Raw genomic sequence first — 21,440 nt, forward strand, 5'->3', positions numbered from 1 at the left:
ACATATTTTTGGAGAAGGACTGCTACTCTAATTAGACCGATTCTAATTCAGATTCAAAATATGTCCCACAGGGTCAGCTCCCTTAAGTCACTCTTAATTTCATAGCTTTTGATTTCCACAGATACTCTGGAAGTTCCCAGTTTGTTTTTGATTTTCCAAAAATGGTTTCTATGGCAGTTGGGGTGGGGCAGGAGGCTGGGCAGCCATTTGTGGCATGTATGAGTCTTTGAAAGTTGGAGAATTTCAATATATAGGAAATCCAGATAAGGATTGGCTAAATTCATTCAAGCTGAGTACCTCTAGCCCTCTTGTGTAGTGTTTTCTCAGGCAGAGCTGAAAACATACATTTCCCATTTCTAAGAGAAATCTGTTTTTCTTTTCTTTTTCTTTTTGTGTCCTTTCTCCCTTTTTGAAATCTGTGTTTTTTTTTTAAACTTATGTGAAAGAAGGGACTGCAGTTCAGGAATACATTTCATTTGAGAATATGTCTTAACAGAGGTTGATGTGAAGTTAGAGGCCTGGCAATATATTGTAAGGTATCCTTTTCCTGAACCTCAGCAGAGTCCTCACCATCTCCCTTCCTTTCAGGTGAAGTTGGCTGTGGCTCCTTAGTCCTCTGAGCCCACAGGAGAGGGTCCTCGGTCTCTTTGAGGAAGATTTGCTACAAGATAGTTGGTTGGTCAGCTGTAGGTGGTGTGTCAGCCATTCTCAGATAGGGAGTCTAGCCTTCCCCTCAGCCCCCTACCCTGGGCTGCCTTTGAGGACTCTGTTTCTGAGACCATTTATTCATTGATTCTGTCAGGAAACTTTTACTGACCACCTGAATTGTATGCCAAGCACTAGCAATTTGAAAACAAATGAGACAAGATTCCCTTTCAGGGATTCAACTGCTTAAAGCAATAAACAGACCTGTAAACAGTAAGCCCAGTAAGGCATTAAAAAGTATCTGTGGAGCCTGGGGTGGGGGGCACAGAGAGTCAGGGGCAGAAAGGTGATGCCGGGCAGAGGGAGCTGCGTGAGTAATGGTACTGAGTTGAGAAACAGAAGGGGGCCTTTAAGAGAGTGCGTTTGGTTCTGTGTCACTGGAATGTAGGGTTTGAGGGTGGAGCATAGCTAGAAATGATATTGGAAAGAGAGAGGTTGGATCATAGACACCTGTATGCCCAGGCATCTTAGATAGGGCTCCGGTTGTTTTCTGTTGCCATTGATCTGGGTCTGAGGCAAGGAACCTCCAAACCTCTATACCTCTGTTGATTTTGTTTAAAGTGAGAGAGATGGGAGAAAAAAGTCAGAGAGATGGTATAGTGTAGTTAAGGCTGCAAGTTCTTGAGCCATACTGCTTGACTTTGAATCTTAGCTTGCTATGATCTTGGGCAAGTTACTTAGCCTTTCTATGCTTCAGTTCTCTCTTCTATACAATGGAGATAATAGTTGTCCTTTATATCGTGGGATCACTGAGAGAAATTAATTAAAAATGTATAACAAAGTGCTTATTAGGACAGTGTCTGGAATAAAGTAAGCAATCATTAAATGTTAGCTATTGTTTTAAAAATAATTTTTGTTCTCAGAAAAATGTCATCCTTCTTTTTCATTTTTTCCGGATACTATTTTTTTATTGTAAAAGCTTCTAGAAAGAGCTTTTAGAATATACTAATCTCTCTCCCTCTCCTTTTTAAAAACCTTGCACTTTTTATTGTCTCTAATGGGAAAGGTGTGCCTCTACCTCAGCTTCACAGATAAATTTATTTCCGTGTTTGCATATGACACTGTTTTTTTTTTTTTTTTAATTTTATTTATTTATTTCACAGAGAGAGAGACAGCCAGCGAGAGAGGAAACACAAGCAGGGGGATTGGGAGCGGAAGAAGCAGGCTGCCAGCGGAGCAGGGAGCCCGATGCGGGGCTTGATCCCAGAACGCTGGGATCACGCCCTGAGCTGAAGGCAGATGCTTAACGACTGAGCCACCCAGGTGTCCCCTACATACGACACTCTTAAACCTGGTTTAACGTGTCTGGTTCATCAGAGTATTATTATTGGTTTACAATGTGTAAAAGAATGTGGATGGATTGTTGGATATACCCTTTAGTTCATTCCATCTATTTGGCAATTATCATTTATTCGCTTTTTGTTATTATCAATAAACATTAATTGAGCATGCTTATCCTAGACTTCGTGGCAGACACAGGTCTAAATGAAACAGTTCTAGCTCTTGAGGAGCACATAGTCCTCCTTGGAGTTTGAGACCTTCATTTTTATTTTAAGCTCTTATTTCCTCCACAGCTACTTATATGGTTGAATCTATTTACTTCAGTCAGGGAATGTGCTACTATCTTAGGTATTTGTTCATTGAATGATCTCTGCAGGGGAAACTACTTAAAGTTTTGCCAGGGCTTTTCTCTCACCACCAGATGTGAAAGATGGCTCATTCTGAGCAGTCTCTGCTTTTTTTTTTTGAAGTAGGCTCCATGCCCAGCGGGGCTTGAACTCATGACCCTGAGATCAAGACCTGAGCCAAAATCAAAAGTCAGACGCTTAACCAACTGAGCCACCCCAGAGCAGTCTGTGCCTCTTAAATTAAGCCAGTTCTGTTCAAAAATTAAGGACCGCCTTGTGTATGGAATTTTTCCCTCAGTTTCCTTCTTGAGCAATTTCAAAGCTCAGATAATTTATATGCCATATTTTATGCCAATCTAAGTAATTGTTTGAGGCTATGCCATGAAGAAATATCTGTTCACATTCAGTAGTGAATAACTAACAGTGTCTGTTAGTAGAATAGGCCTCTTCTGAGCATTAGCAACTGCAGTTTCACGTTGGTTAATCCAAGAGCCTGGGTGTGAGTCTTAAAATTAGAAATATACTCAGATTTCATTAATTCTACTCTTGATGTAAGTTTGGAAATTGTCAAGATGTGGAAGTACAAAGGAAATTAAAGGGAATATGTTAGGATGACAAGGAATGTTCCTAATAAAGTGCGACTTGCCAAGACTTGGGACATGGAGTGTAATATCTTCAAGGTTGGTATATGGGAGAGAATCTGGGACCCAATCAATATGGGAACTGGACGTTAAAGAATTGAGAGGGAAGAGGGCAGCTGTCTCTGAGTTACAGTTGATAAGGAGCCCCTACTATCTTAGTCCTAATTCTAGAATGACCAGGAGAAGGGTATGTGGAAAAGATATCGGATAAGAAATTGCAGCCGTAATTCAAGGTGGTACTCAAATATGTTAACAGTCGATTAGATGAGGAGTTCATATGTAACATGCCTTACATGCCTGGACCGTTGCTAGTGGACCAGATTCCAAGTATTCAGTTCTGGAAGATGACTGGCTTGGGGCACCTGGCTGGCTCAGTTGGTGTAGCATGTGACTCGATCTTGGGATTGTGAGTTCAAGTCCCATGTTGGGTATAGAGATGACTTTTAATCTTAAAAAAAAATCTTAAAAAATCTTAAAAAAAAAATCTTAAAAAAAAATAAAGAAGAAGACTGGCTTAAACCAGACAAGGTATTAGGGCTTCAGCTACACAGGCTAGGTTTTAGCAAGCCTCCAGGCTTATGGAAGGGAATTTAGAATGTTCATCAGGGCTACTGTTGAGCATTAAGGAAAGAGAGCTGTCCACAATCTCCAGAATACTGACTGCCCTAGTATTGGGATGGGAAGGTAAGGTAAATGAGAGTACTTCAAGTCATCAACCACACAGCTACCATGGATGTGGGGAAATGTGTATAATTGGTTACAGTTGTAGAGAGTGTAAATCAGTATCATGTTTATAGAGGGAAATTTGGCAATATCTGTCAAAACGTTAAATGTACAATTCCACTTTTATGAAGTCATCCTACAGAAGGAATCACATCACACAAGTGAGAAAAACCTATAAGGCTATTTAATAAATTAATGTAAAAGAGCAATCAGTAGGGACTTTATTATTAAATAAATTATAATTCTCCATACACAGATGTTGCTTGTAGATAACTCCCCAATTACTAAAAAGTACTTAAAAATTTGGCAGTGTAAAATGCCCAAGATACATTGTTCACTGAAAATAAAAGCAAGTTTTAGAAAAGTGTATATAGAATAATTCTATTTTATACATCTATCTAGATATATAATTCTATGAATTGAAAACTCATTTTTTCCTTTATACCTTTTTTTTCCTTTATACCTTCTTATATTGTTTCCACTTTTAAAAGATTATTTATTTGAGATAGAGAATGAGCAAGTGAGAGAACAAGAGCGGGGGGGGGGGAGAAGCAGACTCCCCACTAAGCAAGGAGCCCAATGCCGGGCTTGATCCCAGGACCCCGGGATCATGACCTAAGGCAGATGCTTAACTGATTGAGCCACCCAGGCACCCCTGTTTCAATTTTTTTATGATAAGCACTCCGCCAGCAGACTAAGAGGATGATTTATCTCTTACCATCTATCATACTGTTTTGAGAGGGTACATTTGTATACATCTGGTCATATGTATTTTTGGTAACTCATATCATGGTTGCCCCTTGGGGAGGATACAATACCAATGAGATCTAGTAGAAAAGGGTTCTACTTCTAATAATTTAAGATTATCTTATATTGACCTAGTCCTTTCTGAGATAACAGTTATGAACTCTGGACAGTATATTAAAAAATAACTACTTGAAGACATTGGGAAGTGACCAAATCAGGCAGAAATTGATAGGAAACATGAAAGATGGGAACTGTACCGGGCATGATTCTCAATTATACAATTCTTTTGCCTGAGGATACTCTCCAGTTTGCATGGTGGGTGGTGGCTAGAACTCAAGCAAAAGTCTACAGTTTTACTAGCTTGGGAGTCAGAGGATGGAGTTCAGGACTATAAGAGGGACTGGAGAATGAGGGGAGAAATCTCAGAAAGGAGGGAGCAACAGAAGAGGGAACCTTGCTTTTAAATTCTGTCCAAATTCTTGACATGCATGGGGAAAGACTTCATGGAGCCTAGGAAAGGCAGTAGTTGGAAAACTGAATGAATTGAGTTGAGGTTTAGCTGCTGCCCCTTGTGGGAGAGACAGAGTTTGGAGTATGAATCTAGTCAAGTTAATATCCCAGTAGAATAATATTCACTCTTCAGAGGAAGATTGACAGAATTTAGAATCTCAGTAATGTTCAATATACAATAATAAATGACTAGATATGCAATGAAGGAAAATGTGACTCACTGTTGAGAATAGCAGTCAATAGAAATTGACCCTAAGATGACTCAGATGTTGGAATTATCAGACAAGGATATTAAACTTGGTAATAATAAATGAACAGATGGAGAATCTCAGCAGAGAAGTGGGAACTATAAAAAGAACCAAATGTAAAATCTAGAACTTAAAAGTATAACACCTGAAATGAAAAATTTATTAGATGTGCTTAACAGCAGATTGGAGATGGCTAAAGAAAGGGTTGGTGAACTTGAAAATAGAGTGGCAGGAATTATCCACTCTGAAGAAAAGAGAAAAAAGATTAAAAAAACAAAAACAGAACCTCAGTGAATATGGGGCAGTATTAATATATGTTTAATTGGAGTCCTAGAACTAAAGGAGACAAAAGACATCTGGCAGATTGTATTTTTCAAAGATGGCTGCAACAGTATCTACCATTCTACATGTTCTCTTGGCCAATAGAGTCAAGTTAAAAGCGACATCCAAGCTACACAGAGCAACCGCATGTAAGTGCTCCAGTTAACAGTCCTGGCTGAGCCTGGCCTTTGAGACATTTCAGCCAAGGGATCAACCATGTGGGTGAAGAAGCCACTAGGTGATCCCAGCTCCCAGCCATTCATGATGTCCCAGATGAGGCCCCAGAATTCATGAATCAGAGTAAAGCTATCCCAGTCGTCCCTTGAATGAATTTCTAATGCACAAAATCTGTGAACTTACTAAAATGCTTACTGTTTTATGGCACTAGGTTTGGAGTGATTTGTTACGGTGTAGTAGTTAACTAAAACAAGACAAAAATATTTGAAGAAATAATGGCTGACAACTAAACAATAAAGAGACAACCCAATTTAAAAATGAGCAAAGGATCTGAATAGACCTTCTTCCCTCCCTCCCTCTCTCTCTCCCTTCCTCCCTTCCTTCCTTCCTTTTTCTTTTAAAAGATTTTGTTTATTTATTTGACAGAGAGAGAGAGAGTGAGAGAGCACAAGCAGAGGGAGTGGCAGAGAGAGAGAGGGAGAAGCAGGTCCCCTGCTGAGCAGGGAACCCGATGCAGGGTCCCTGGGATCATGACCCGAGCAGAAGGCAGACTCTTAACGGACTGAGCCACCCAGGTGCCCCTAGACATTTCTTTAAAGAAGATGCAAAAATGGCCACAAACATATGAAAAGATACTCAACGTTATCAGCCATCAAGGAATTACAATGGCTATAAGGATGACTGTAATAAAAAAGACAGATAATAACAGTGTTGGTGAAGATATGGAGAAATAATAACAAATGTTGGTGAAGATGTGGAGCAATTAAAACTCTAAAACACAGCTGGTAGGGCTGTAACATGGTATAGCCACTTAGGAAAACAGCAGGGCAGTTCCTGAAAAAGTAAAACAGAGTTACCATTTTACCAGCAGTTCCATTCTTACATGTATACCCAACAGAAATAAAAGCATATGTCCACACAAAAACTTGTACTTGCGTGTTGATAGTAGCATTATTCATTAAACCCCCAAAGCAGAAATAACCCAAATGTCCATGAGCTGATCAATGGATAAAATGTGGAATATCCTTATAATGGAATATTTTTGATCATAAAAAGGAAAAAAATGCTGATTCCTGTTACAACATGGATGAACCTTGAAAACTTGCTAAGTGAAAGAAGCCAGTCACAAGAGACCACATACTATTGTAATTCTATTTATAGTAAATGTCCAGTATAGGCAAATCTATGGAGACAGAAAATAGAATAACGGTTACCAGGTTAGGAGAAATAAGGAAAATGAGGATGATAGCTGAAGGGTTCAGGTTTTTTTGGAACAGGGTAATGAAAATGTTCTAAAATTGATTAAGCTTATGGTTGCACAACTCTGAGTATACTAAAAACCACTGAATTGTACATTTTAAATGAATGTATATGGTATGTGAATTAATTTCAGTAGAGCTGTTATTTTTTTTTTTAAAGACTTTATTTATTTATTTGACAGAGAGAGAGACAGCCAGCGAGAGAGGGAACACAAGCAGGGGGAGTGGGAGAGGAAGAAGGCTCCCAGCGGAGGAGCCTGATGTGGGGCTTGATCCCAGGACTCTGGGATCACGCCCTGAGCCGAAAGCAGACGCTTAACGACTGCGCTACCCAGGCGCCCCTCAGTAGAGCTGTTTTAAAAAGAAATAATGTCTAAAAGATCCAAGTGTGGTGAAAAACAGATTTATAGAATCCGAGAAGCCCAGTCAACCTTAAGCAGGATAGATACAAAGACTACTACTCCAGGTGCATCACAGTCATTTTGCTGAAAACTAAAGAGAAAGAGAAAAACTTGAGAGCAGCCAGAGGAAAATGACTTACCACATAAAGGAGAACAGTGATTTAAATTAGTGGCTCACTTCTCATCAAGAACAACAGAAGACAATGGGAGATATCTTTAAAATGCTGAAAGAAGCTCTCAACCTAGAATTCCATATCCAGCTTAAATGTTTTTTAAAAATGGAAAGTAAAATAAAGGCATTTTTAGACAAATGAAAACTGAGAGAATCCTAGTAGCACAAGAGATAATGAAGAAAGTTCTTCAGATTGAAAAGGAATGATACCAGATGGAAATTTGGAACTATAGGAAAGAGTGAAGAACACTGGAAATGTAGGTGTAAAAGACCATATATTTTTTATTCTCAATTTCTTTAAAAGAGAAGACTTATGTTTAACACTATTTTGTGGGTCTGTGACATATGTATAGTAGTCCCCCTTATCCACAGTTTTGCTTTCCATGATTTCGGTTACGTGTGGTCAACTGCAGTCCAGAAGCAGATTATCTTCCTGACATATAATCAGAAGGTCATTAGTAGCCTGGCGCTGTGTCATAGTACCTACGTCCATCAGCTCACTTCAACTCATCATGTAGGCATTTCATTTTACATCATCACAACAAGAGTGAGTACGGTACAATAAGACATTTGAGAGACCACATTCACATAACTTTCATTACAGTATATAGTTACAGTTGTTCTATTTTATTATTAATCTCTTCCTGTGCCTATTTATACATTAAACTTTGTCATAGTTATGTATTAATAGAAAAAACCCCCAGTATATATAAGATTCAGTACTATCTGCAATTTCAGGCATCCACTGGGGGTTTTGGGATGTAGCCCTCGTGGATAAATGCGGACTACTACAGCTATAATATGTATGACAATTCTAGTCCAAAAGGTGAAGGGCAATAAATGAACTATTTTGCAAAGTTCTTATATTCTTATGTGAAGTAGTACAATATTAACTGTAAGTAGATTGTGATAAGTTAAGTTTACGTAATGTATCCGTAGAGCAGTCGCTTTGTCTCTGACACACACATAAAGACATATAGCTAAAAAGCCCATTAAAATAATTACAATGAAATACTAAAAATAATTAGGTTAACCTGAAAATAAGGCAGCAAAGGAGGGATAGAGGAAAAAACCATATGAAACAAATAGAATGGTAAACCAAAATCTAACCAGTATCAATAATTGCATTAAATGTAAATGGATTGACCACTCCAATTTAACAGCATGGGTTGTCAGACTGGATGAAAAATGGATAAACCCAGATTGAAAGTGAGAAGATGAAAAAAGTACACCATGGGAGCAGTAAGCACAAGAATGCTGGAGTAGCTATATTATCATCATACAAAATAGACTTCAAGACAGAGTTTACTACTAGAGATACATTTCATAGTAAAAGGATCATTTCGTCAGAAAGACACAGTCATTAATGTTTATGAACCTAATAAAAGAGCTTCAATACACATGAAACAAGGGGTGCCTGGGCAGCTCAGTTGGTTAAGCGTCTGACTCTTGATTTCGTATCAGGTCATGGTCTTAGGGTCGTGAGATCAAGCCCCACATTGGGCTCCACGCTCAATCTGCTTGAGATTCTCTCTCTTCCTCTTCTTCTGCTCTTCCCATCCCCTCCCGTGTGTGCATGTGTGCTCACTCTCTCTCAAATAAAATCTTAAAAAAGTACAGTTAAAAAAATACACATGAAACAAAACCAAACAAAGGCAGAAAAGGGCAAATCCAAAGGTTGGATTAGTTGGGTGTTTTCAATACTCTTCCCTCAGTAGTTGATAGAACAACTTGAGAAATATCAATAAAGATATAGAAGATCTGGGCGCCTGGGTGGCTCAGTCACTTAAGCATCTGCCTTTGGCTCAGGTTGTGATCCCAGGGTCCTGGGATTGAGCCCGTGTGGGGCTCTCTGCTCAGCAGGGAGTCTGCTTCTCCCTTTCCCTCTGCCCCTCTCCCCTGCTTGTGCACTCTGTCTTGCTCTCTCTCTCTCAAATAAATAAAATCTTCAAAACAAAACAAGAAATATTTATAAAAAATTTAGAAGATCTGAATGACATTATACATTGCTTTGCCCAATTGGCACTTATAGAACACTGTACGTAACTGAAGAATATATGTTATTTTCAAGTGCACAGGGAATGTTCACCAAAATAGACTATAAATTAAACTATAAAATATGGCTCAACACATTTCAAAATATTGAGAAGTTACATAGTATATTCCCTGAGTACAGTATGGAATTAAATTAGAAATCAATACCAATAAGATAACTAGAAAGGCCCTGCAAATTTGGATATTTAAAATACATTTCTAAATAACTCGTGGTCAAAGAAAACACTATAAAAGAAATAAAATATTTCTAGGTAGTGGGCAATGAAAATTCAACATATCAAAACTTGTGGGATGTAGCAAATAAAGTGAGTATTGGGAAATATATAGGTTTAAATGCTTATATTAGGGAAAAGTTTAAAAATCAATGATTGAAGTTTCCAACTTAAGATTCTAGAAAAAGATGAGCAAAATAAATCCAAGTAAGTAGAATAAAGGAAAAACAGAACAAAAATCACTGAAATTGGAAATAGGACACAAATAGAGAAAATTAATACAAAGATTTTTTTAAATGTCAAAATTAACCTTTAGTGAAACTGATCAAGAAAAAAATCATAAATACTACCAGGAATGAAAGAGGGGATATAGATAGATCTTACAGATGTTAAAAGGTACTAAAGGATGTTATGAATACCTTTTGTCAAAAAATTCAACTTAGATGAAATGCACATAATTATTTGAAAAAACATAACACTACAACGATATGAAGTAGAATATCTTAGTAGCCTTATGTCTATTAAAGAAATTGCATTTATTATCAGAACCTTTTTTTATAAAGAAAACTCCAGGTCCAGATAGCTTTATTAAAGACTTCTTTTGAACATTTAAGTAAGAAATAATACTCATTTAATACAAATTCTTTAGGGAAATGGAGAAGGGAAATACTTCCCATCTTGTTTAACATGTCCATCATAACCTTGGTAACAGAAACCTGACAGAGATGTTGCAGACAACATGAATGTCTGTGTAGAGATCTTACGGCTTCTTAAAAAAAGTTACGAGAACTGAAAAGTTAGCAAGGTTGCAACATACAAAGCTCAATATATATCAATTTTCACAAAGACTGGAAATGAAGAAGTAAAACTGTCTCTATTCACAGATATAATTGTTTACATAGAAAATCCTAAGGAACCTGCAAAACAACCACTAGAGCTACTAACTGAATTTAGTAAGGTTGTAGGATACAAAGTCAATATGGGGGCGCCTGGCTAGCTCAGTCGGTGGAGCGTGCGACTCTTGATCTCAGGGTTGTAAGTTTGAGCCCCATGTTGGGTGTAGAGATTACTTAAATATAAAATCTTAAACAAAAGTCAATATAAAAATATCACTTTTATTTCTGTCTTCTAGCAGCAAACAACTAGAAAAAAATTTTAATTTCCTTTACAATAGTAAATATTCCTTTACTATATATATGTGTGCATATATACACACACACACACACACATATATATATATATATATATATATATATATATATATATGAAGAAAAGATTATACTGGAAACTATAAAACATTGTCTAGAGAGGTTAAAAAAGATCCAAATAAATATACCTACTTTGATTGTATACCATGTTCAAGGATAGTCTAATTTTTGTTAATATGTCAGATCTCCCCAAATTCAGCAATGCAGTCCCAATCAGAATTTCAGCAGGTGCTTTTCTCCCCCCTCCTACAGAAAGTGGCAGGGTGATTAAAAAAATTATATGAAAATGAAAAGGACCTAGAATGGCCAAAATAATCTTGGGAAAAAAGCAAAATGAGGTTTTGGGTTTTTTTTTTTGTTTTTTTTGTTTTTTTAAAGACTTTATTTATTTATTTGACAGAGATAGAGACAGCCAGCGAGAGAGGGAACACGAGCAGGGGGAGTGGGAGAGGAAGAAGCAGGCTCATAGCAGAGGAGCCTGATGTGGGGCTCGATCCCACAACGCCGGGATCACGCCCTGAGCCGAAGGCAGACGCTCAACCGCTGTGCCACCCAGGCGCCCCTAAAATGAGGTTTAACCACTTACTTTCAAGACCTCAGATGAAGTTTCCATAATTAGGCCAGCGTCGTGTTGGCATAAGGTTAAGTAGATCAGCAGAACAAAATATAAAGTTCAGAAATAAGCCACTGTATATAAATTGCACCTTAAATGAAACAATTAAAAAACTCGGTGTTGAAAACAAAAATCTAGAAGGAGAGAGAATTTTCTTCTAAGGCATATATTTGTTCAGGTAGAAGTTTTGAGAGTAAGACCTATAAGGGCAGACTTCTAAGACTGAATGGCATATTCCATCACGTTATTCAGGATGGAATAATGTTAGCTACTTTAGTGATTGAGATGTTTTGTTTAAATGATTTAGGGGTCCTGTGTTTAAATCAATGGCTTGATGTGTTGTATTTTTGGTAAAAGATATGCCTGTGGTGTGGCTGGGCAGTGAAAATACTTTGATATGGATTTGGGTAGGAAGCTTAGAAACCAAGGCCTGGGCCGTGACCACCTTAGTGGAAAAAGAAGTGAAGGAAACAAAGTGTATTTGCAGACATTTTTGCTTTTGTGGGGGTTCAATTTCTGTGGGACCTGAAGCAAACTGCTTATTGCAACTTATTGACTGTATTATTAACAATAAAAGTACTGAATTACAGGGTACAGGGTAGAAAATTGAATGAATGCTGGGTTAAGTCTTATTTCTGCCATTTACTTAGTTGCAGGTTTACCACTGGCTAGGTGGACAAGTCATTTAACTTCCTGGCCATTTGCAAATTGTAGTTTTGGACTAAATGATCATTTAAGATTCCTTCTACTCTGAAATTCCGTGAATCTGAAAATCTAAGAATTTTCACTTCCTAACATTGTGATACATTTTCACAAAGATGTCTGAGAATCTTTCTCTGTTGTCTCTTTGGCAGATTGCAATCCCCTGGCAGAAATGAAACCTGATCAAAATCTGTTTCTCCAACTTGATTTCATCTTAGCTTCTATGCTCTGTAACAGTAACAGATGGCCAAAAAAATGTTTCCCCACATACTTGAAGTGGAATAAATAGCAGGCTTCCATTAGCCTTTTCAGCAACCCTGGAATCAGTGATACTATCCTCGATTAGGAACACAGATGCTGAATCAAGTGGTTTCAGATCAGATCTCAGATCTGGTTTCCTTGGTTGAGCAAACCTCCACAATCCTCTACAACGGGCCCCATGGATTTCCTATTTACTTATTCTTTGCTATTACTGTAAAATGCAGTCAAAATCAGTTGAGGAATTCTTATTGCGTTTCTTGAGAAGCTATTAATGTGCTATCCATCTTTTGTTGAATACTAAAAGTAAATTGATAAATGAAAAAGCAAATAGATATCGTTATTACTGTTAGGGGAGAACAGCTGTGGTGGCCCAGCAGCCCTGCACGTAATCTCTAGAGAGATTCTTTATTCTGATAGCTAAAATTATATAATATAAGGAAGTTTATCCTCTTGGTTATTCTGTGCCCTCCCTGGAAATATGAGGGATCACTTTTCATCCAGATCTCATTCACTTTGGAGTAGGAAGACAGGGATTAGTCTGTCATCCTGGCTGGCTGGTGTTTACACACATGCACTTATTTCCAAGGTAAGTCCACCTGGTTGCTCTCGGGATAAATTGGGCATGGGGTACTCTCCTCCACAGAACTGCCCTGAAAGAGTCAGTGCTGTCATTTGCTGGATGACATGGTTACAAAGTTCATAGAACTCTGCTGGTTACCAGCTATAGGCCTGTTGTTTTCAATTGGATGGTCTTGCCTTTACAAGCTCGATTTTGATTAGCTTCAGTGATAATTTTGTTCCCTGTCCTTAGTTCTCTTGTGACCTAGTAGTATCAGAGAGACAAGGGATAAAAATCTATTCTTGGAGCCAGAGTGGGATATAATGGAAAGGCTTTCTGGGGAACATTAATTCAGTTTTAATCTTGTCCAGATTTCAATTTGTAGGCACCTGGGTGGAAAGGATAGAAATAGGCATACCGGGAATGGAGGATGATACATTGAGATAGAGATCTGGGGGGTTGTGTCTTGAAGACATCTTGAGTTCTAGGATGATAATCTAAGCCTCCTAAACCTTTTTTTTTTTTAATATAATAATTTAATCCTTGTCTAAAGGCAGAGAGCAGTGGAATCCAGAAATAATGATTACTATTTATTTATTGAGCACTTAACAAATGCCAGATATTTAATGTCTGTTAGCTCTGTAATGCCAGCAGTCCTGTGAAGTTGGCTGAACAGTTAGTCACAGCATAACTAAGTGAAAGAGCCAGGTTTTGAGCCCAAGTCTAACTCTAAAGCCTGTGCTCTTAAAGACCAAGCTATAATAAGGATAGGAGTTGAAAACACCTCTGTTCTTGAAGAATTGATTTATGCATCTGTTTTCCATCTTGAGCCTCTTGTTTTCCTTCCTTGAATCACTTTAGCTGGTTAACTGAAAACTCAAACCATTTTCAAACTTTAGAGAACAGAAGAATCACCCTGAGTTTGTTTAAAATGCAGATTCCTTACTCCCCTCCCCATTGTGATTCAGTGTATCTGGAATGTGGCCCAATAATCTGCGTGTTAACATATGCCCAAGTGATTCCACCCATGTGATCGCAGGACCATAGTTAGAGACACAGTGCCCTAAATACTGGCAAGGTTAGGCTGAAATATAACACAATCTCGTACTTTTTTTTTTTCAAGGCTTGAAAAATAACATGTATTTTATATGGAGCTGTAAATAGATTTTGCATAGAACACAATGTAAAAATTAGATATATGGTGCCTATTTAGTATAATCACTTTGCGAATGTCAGTGCTAATGTGTGGTATAACTTACTTGACTGTTTATGTTTCATTCAAGGTGTGTTCCTCTTTTTTTTCAGAGAGGAACATACTTGAAAAAGTCCCTATCACTTTTCTTTTTCTATTTTATGTTATGTTATGTTATGTTATGTTATGTTATGTTATGTTATTTGTCAGAGAGAGAAGGAGAGGGAGCACGAACAGGAGGAGCAGCAGGCAGAGGGAGAAACAGACTCCTCGCTGAGCAGGGAGCCTGATGTAGGACTCGATCCGAGGATCCTGGGATCATGACCCTAGCCGAAGGCAGATGCTTAACTGACTGAGCCACCCAGGCGTCCCTCACTTTCTTTTCTTAAAAATGGTTTTTAGCATAAAGAAAAGTAGCTTGTCTTAGTGATTTTCAGCCTTTTCTCTCCTGCATATTAAAGGAGTCCTTACTCCCATCTCTGATAGTGACTCACTCTTACCATGTTTCCCAGTTGAGGCAGGGAGGTGGGGTCTTATCACAATCTGTGGGGAGGAGACATACAGTTATAGTCTTCAAAACTAATTTTACATCTTCAAAAATTCTTATCTTTAAGACTAATACTTCTGAAGGATGCCCACCCCAATTTGTGAGCTGATATGGCTTCTCTGAATACTTAAGAGTAGAGGAAGAAGGGTTGCTAGAAGGAAAAAAATTGTAATACCTTATTTAAATATAAAAGGGGCTTGAAAAAGGCAGCCTGCCTGTACCTAGTGATTACAAATAACGTTGAGTTCTGTTTTCTGCTTTCCTTTCCTTCCTGCGAGAATGTGTTTCCTCCAAGTTCCTTAAGGGCATGCTCTGTATCTTCCTTTAGTTTCAGCTGTTGTTGTTCTTGTTTTATGTAGTGGAAGTGTTTAAGATGTTCTTTTTTCTATTTCACATCCCAGTCCTATTTCCTTATAGATGGGCATTGCTTGAAAGAAAAGAGAAATTCTCTTTCCCTCTGTAGAAAGTTAGTTTTCAGAGGATAGGAGCCATTGTAGAAAGCTTGTCTTTTGTGTCCAGAGAATAAAATTGGCTCATACCCAGTAATTGTTGATTAAAATTTTTTTAATGAATTAAAGTCAGTAAAAGTATGTGTAAGGGTTTCGGATTTTATTTTACCCTACTTAGAAGCTAATAATTAGTCTGCTGTAGTTCATGGATGCTGACGGAACACAGGAGACTCCCGGATCGGAGACCAAGGACTTTATTACTCATGGTCCAGCAAGTAGCGTAAGCATATGTTTGTATTAGATCCCCTTGCCTCCTCAAGTCCCATCGGAGTGACATGAATGGGCCCAAGATGGATGCTTGCACATATAGGAATGGAGCATTGAACTTGGGGAATCTGTTGTTTTTATAGTGAGTGGTCAGCAAGCCTGCTCTTTATCCTGGGGTGGGGCATATTACTTCATCCCCCAAAGCTGATCTTTTCAAACACAGTCCTGGAAAGTGGCCTGGGTAAGGAGTGGTCAGGGTCATGCATTCTTGGCATACTCAGCAAGGCATGTAGGAATATGAGAGACCCATGGAGAAGAAGCTCTTCCAGCAGTGGATACATATAGTAGGTAATTGATAGAAATCTTGGAGTTAGTATGAAATATTTGCCGTACAAAAAGGTATAGAGAGTAACATAATATTCATTATATGAATATTCAGCCACATAGTCACCTCCCAACGTGACAAATAAGATTTATTCATATAGTTGCAGCTTCCTTGGACCCTTCCCTTTGTCTCACAGGTAAGCAGTTTCCTGAATTTGTCATCATGCCAGTGCATTCCTGTGAATCCCTTAATATCATACAGTATTTTTTGCATGTTTGTAAACTTCCAAAAAATTCTTTACTATCATTTAAAAATTGTTAAAGAGTCTTTTAATGTAGTACTATTTTAGGCACTGTAGAAAAAAAATTGGAAGATAAAACTCTTGTACGTCATGATCTTATGGTCCAAGGAAATCCAAAACCACTAAAATATGGCTTAGAAATAGGAAAGTATATATGTGAAAAAATAAAAGCTGGTAAACAATATGTAACTCTAAAGTCAGTTATTAGCATCTAATATATGTAAGGGCTAAATATAGTTATGGATGGAGGGCAAAATACAGTTCATTATTGGGGTGGAAAATAGTGACTCTGAGAGGCAGCAACAGAATTACAGAGATGAGATTTGTCATAGACATTTTGTCTTACAGGACAGAGGGATATGCTGTGAGGAACTGGCCTTAAATTGATCTAACCAAAAAGATGGGAGAAGGGAGCTGGCAGTAGTTAGCTGAGCAGGATAGTTAGCTGAGAGGATGTAGGTGTGTCGGGTGACCGTTTTGATTAGGAGGGATGGCGAAGACTGAGCCTCTGGCCTCACAGGGCTTCATATCTAATCACATAGGGGTGGTTACATAGGGGAGAATTAGAGAATATCCTAAGACCCTCTGTGATTATGACTTAAATGTGTGTAACAGATTCCAGAGATGTAGAAGAAAAAAGTGTTGTGAGTTGCAGCAGTGAGGGAAAGAGCCTCAGTGAGAAGTCTTGCATTGGGCCTTGAGTGGCAGATTGTGGTGAGGATGCTCCAGGAAAGGGGGTGGCAAGAGCACATGCGCAGACTGGAGACACTAAGTGTGAAACAGTGAGAAGACTGACCTGTGGGAATTATGTCCGGGCCACTTGACCTATATAGTTTCCTGTGGTCTGTATTGTGCTGATTGCATGCTTCTGGTGCAGTTCTGGGTTTTCCCTCTGTCCTCTGTGTTTCCTACAGATTAGCAACTGGACCTAGTAGCATGATGAGATTCAGATTCATTCCCTTTGGCAGGACTGTAGGTGGTGGGGTGTTTTTTGATCACATGAGTAAAGGTACATGTAAGGGTCTGGGATTTCATTTGACCCTACCTAACAAGCCAACAATTAGCCGTTACTGTTTCACATTCTAACTTCATAGAGCTCCCTCGACTGTTCCAAGTAGTGTTAAAAAAATATAACTTGCTTTCCGAGATATCCTGGTTTGTCCACTGCCCCCCCTTTTGTTTGTACCATCTCTTCTCTTTGTTTCTGTTTTCCCTATCTTGCTCACTTTGGATTCCTCTCTCCGCTGTTTCTTTTCAGTGTGGGTGCCCTGTCCTAGGAAGGGGCCTCGGTTAGTTCCATGAGTTTATAAGGCTAGACTGCTCCAGGTCCTTTGGGCCTCACCAGGGACCCCTTGCAGTGGACTCAACCCCACTAGTTTCAGTCTCTGCGTTCAGATTGGCCCACATTGCTTTTCATTTAAAACTTGGTTATCTTGGGGTTCTTCTGTTCTCTGGTCTGTCAGGTGCCCTGTTGCTTCCCTCTATGTTGATCTGCTCAGCTGCGTAAAGCACTTCTGGCCATTGATGTTTTCCCCTCTTTATATGGGGGTTTATGAGGATGCTTGATCTTCTAGTTATGTTACGGATGTTATCCATGGGCTTTTTGTGGTGTTATCTAGGTGCTCTGTTTTAATGTGGAGATTCAGAAATATCAAAAGGCTATGTTGCCACTGCGATAGCCATTTCTCCAGAATCCCCATCATAGGTGCTTGAGTAGCAAGGTGACACAATCATGAGCAGAAGGGTAGGTCTGACCTGACATCTTACTTGGCATAAAGACAGTGTGGTCATTAGTCAACATTTGTTCTTTAACTTTCTTTTTTCTCCAAATTGAAAAGTGTGGGCTATGATGCCCATTTAGTGGATTTCCGTGGAAATAATAGCTTCTTACCTTTACTCTTTCCAGGTTCACCAAGAATCTTTCCCCGGACAAAATCAATTTGAGCACCCTGAAAGGGGAGGGTCAGCTGACCAACCTGGAGCTGGATGAAGAGGTTCTACAGAATGTGCTGGAGCTGCCCACCTGGTTAGCCATTACTCGGGTCTACTGCAACAGGGCCTCCATCCGGGTGAGAATGGGGATCAGAGTGCTGTTGCTGTCCTCGGCCAGCAGGCATGCTTTCTTGAGGGGCAGCTCCCACAGTCCTGAGTGTTGCTTTCCTCTTTCAGATCCAGTGGACAAAGTTGAAGACACACCCCATTTGCTTGGTAATGGCCTTTCTTGATTGCAAGTAATGGAATGGGGATGGCTGGGGTGGGGTTTTAAAAGATCTGAGAGGAGATGAGGAGGAGAGTGGTGATTGCTCTGTCTGGCTTGTAAGCTTCTCTCTGAGACAGAGTGACTGTTGCCTGGGCTTATTCTGAAATTACTGTGCGGTATGGCAGTTAGCAGTGAGACACAAGACCCAGGAGTCCTGAGTTGGTTGTTTTGCCTTTTGTTTTTTATAACAAATTTTGCTGCCTAGGTTCTACTTTTAGATTTCCTTTGGAATCCTGACAGAGAAAAAATTAGTTTAGTTCATGTTGGCTATTGGGTGATTATCAGCTGAAAGCCCTTCAGGAACTCATCAGTGCATATCTTTATCTGAAGACTGGGATCTCCAGCGATAGTAATACCTCTCTAACTTGGAGTTATGTTTTAGTTTCTGCTGTGAGCTAATCTCATGCTTGTCCTGGAGTTCTGCTGCTAATGGACGTGGAAGAGGGAAGATGAGGCTTCTTCTTGCATTTCAGTTAGTTCATTCATTCGACAAACATTTTTTGTCTGCCCACAATAGGCACAGCACTCAACTAGACAGTAGAGCAGAGGGATGAATAAGATGCAGTGTGTGCTGTGTGGGTTTTTGTGCAGATGCTTAGCTCTCTGTGGCTTTTATTTCAGTGTCTGGATAAGGTAGAGGTGGAGATGAAAACATGTGAGGAGCCTCGGCCCCCGAATGGACAGTCTCCCATTGCCCTCGCTTCAGGACAGAGGTTAGTTGCTTAGGTCCCTATTATTTCCAACATGTTAACTGTTCAATATCAACTTTTAGTGAAAAATAAACTTTTTATTATGGGAATTTTCCAACCTACACTAAAGTGGAGAGAATAGTGTAATCAACCCCCATACACCTAAGATCTAACTTCAACAGTTATCAACATTTTGCCGTTCTATTTTCACCTTTTTCCTGCCACTGTGTGTGTGTGTGTGTGTGTGTGTGTGTGTGTGTGTGCGCGAGCGCGCGTAGTGTTTGAAAGCAAATCCCAGACACCATATGATTCCATTGGTAAATACTTCTAGATGCTGTGTCTTTAACAGACAGGGATTATGAAGAAAGAAAGAAAAAACACACAATACTCTTATCACAATCAATAGAATTAATAGGAATTTGTTAATATTACCTAATACTTATTTCATATTCAGTTTTCCTGAATTGTCTCTAAAATATTTTTTCCAATGCAGTGTGGCTCCAAAGAGCTCCACGTATTACATTTAGGGATATGCCTTTCAAGGCTCTTTAAACAATCCCCCACTCCCACTCTTTAATATACCATTTATTCTGTGTAGAAACTAGATTGTTTTTTCTAAGGAATGTCTCATATTTTGTATTTGGGCTGACGGTGTCCTCAAGGTTATATTTTAAATGTTTCTCATTTAACCTGATAGTAAGGTTTAAAGGCTTTTTTGAGTAAATGTTTTTGTTTTTTGTTTTCTTGGTAAGAATACTCTAGAAATTGTTGGGGCGCCTGGGTGGCTCAGTTGTTAAGTGTCTGCCTTTGGCTCAGGGCATGATCCCGGCGTTCTGGGATCGAGCCCCGCATCAGGCTCCTCCACTGGGAGCCTGCTTCTTCCCTCTCTCACTGGCTGTCTCTCTCAAATAAATAAATAAATAAATAAATAAATAAATAAATAAAATCTTAAAAAAAAAAAGAATACTCTAGAAATTGTAGCATGTATTTCCTATTGTAACATATCAGGAGGCACAAAGTATTCCTTTGGTTAAGATTAATCAGTGGAGTCAGATGATGATGGCCTGATTTATCCGTTGTGATTAAGTTCCTCATCTGCTTTACCTCGTGGTAAAGGACCATTGATGACCATTGATGATAGTTGTGTAGATCTGTTATTTCATTGTAGGATGCAAAACGGGGACTTTATAATTCTTTTCTTCCTATTACATTTATTAGCCATAATAGATTAGCAGTAATCTCTAAGATTTTTTGTGGGTGTGGGGGGAGGATGAAGGAGGATTATTTTGAATTCATGTTTTTTTTAAACAGCTTTATTAAAGTAGAATCGACACAAAATAGACTACACATGCAAAGTATACAATTTGATAAGTTTTGGCATATGCATACACCATGAAATCATCAACACAGTCAAGATAACGAACATCTCCATTAACCCTTAAACATATTGTTGTTCTCCTTTATATTCCTTCCCTTTCCTTTTTCACCCCCTCCTAGCCCCAGACAAGTATGGCTTTCTGTGACTGTAAGTTAGTTTACAATTTCTATAACTTTATATAAATGATTATATAAATCATATAGTACGTACTGGTTTTTGTCTGGCTTCTTTAGTCAGCGCAATTATTTTGAGATTCATCCATGTTGTTGAGTCTATCAGTAGTTCATTCCTTTTATTACTGAGTAATGTATTCCATGGTGTGGATAGATCATGATTTGTTTATCCATTCACTTGTTAATGGACACTTTATATACAGTTTTTGGCTCTTGTGAATAATGCTGCTATGAACATTTATATACAAGTTTTTGTGTGGTCATGTGCTTTTATTTCTCTTGGGTAATTGCCTAGGAATGGAATGATCAGGTGCTGTGATAGGTAAGATTTAGCTTTTTAAGAAAATGCAGGCTTTTCCAGAGTGGTTTGCTATTTTACATTCTTTTTACATGCTTTTACATTTAGATTTTCTTACATCCTACATTTACTTTTTAAAAAAAATATGTTTGTTGTATTTCATACATTTATAGTTGTTATTTGTTTTGATACTCAGATGTCCTCATCTTTGGCCAGTGAGAGCCTTTCAAAGTCACCTCCTGTGTCTGTTGGAGAAGACCCCCATAATCTTTTTGCTTTTAGACAGAACAAGATGTTTCAGGCTTCTCATATACATCCTTATTTCAGACTGGAATCTGACATTTCTCCAAGGAACCTGATTCCTTTTTAGTGAGAAATGTTATTTAGAGAGAACAGTCTGAGCAAAATGGTATTCATTG

The 21,440-nt window shown here is 38.6% G+C and overlaps 1 protein-coding gene across 3 annotated transcripts in view; it reads left to right on the plus strand.

The window, feature by feature from the left end:
- Window positions 1-21,440, plus strand: part of BLTP3A (bridge-like lipid transfer protein family member 3A) — a 63,181-nt gene that overhangs the window by 9,131 nt on the left and 32,610 nt on the right. For 2 of the 3 annotated variants that reach the window (XM_045772030.2, XM_087858150.1), the window contains exons 2-4: window positions 18,130-18,292; window positions 18,393-18,431; window positions 19,105-19,196. In XM_045772030.2, the coding sequence (XP_045627986.2) occupies window positions 18,130-18,292; window positions 18,393-18,431; window positions 19,105-19,196 (294 nt within the window). Of the gene's footprint in view, window positions 1-1,808; window positions 1,969-18,129; window positions 18,293-18,392; window positions 18,432-19,104; window positions 19,197-21,440 lie in introns of all 3 variants that reach the window. The other variant, XM_087858151.1, reaches the window with a different exon arrangement.

This window comes from Ursus americanus, chromosome 32 (genome assembly GCF_024610735.1).
Source record: "Ursus americanus isolate L20-20 chromosome 32, mUrsAme1.1.p, whole genome shotgun sequence".
In the NCBI taxonomy this organism is placed as follows: domain Eukaryota; kingdom Metazoa; phylum Chordata; class Mammalia; order Carnivora; family Ursidae; genus Ursus; species Ursus americanus.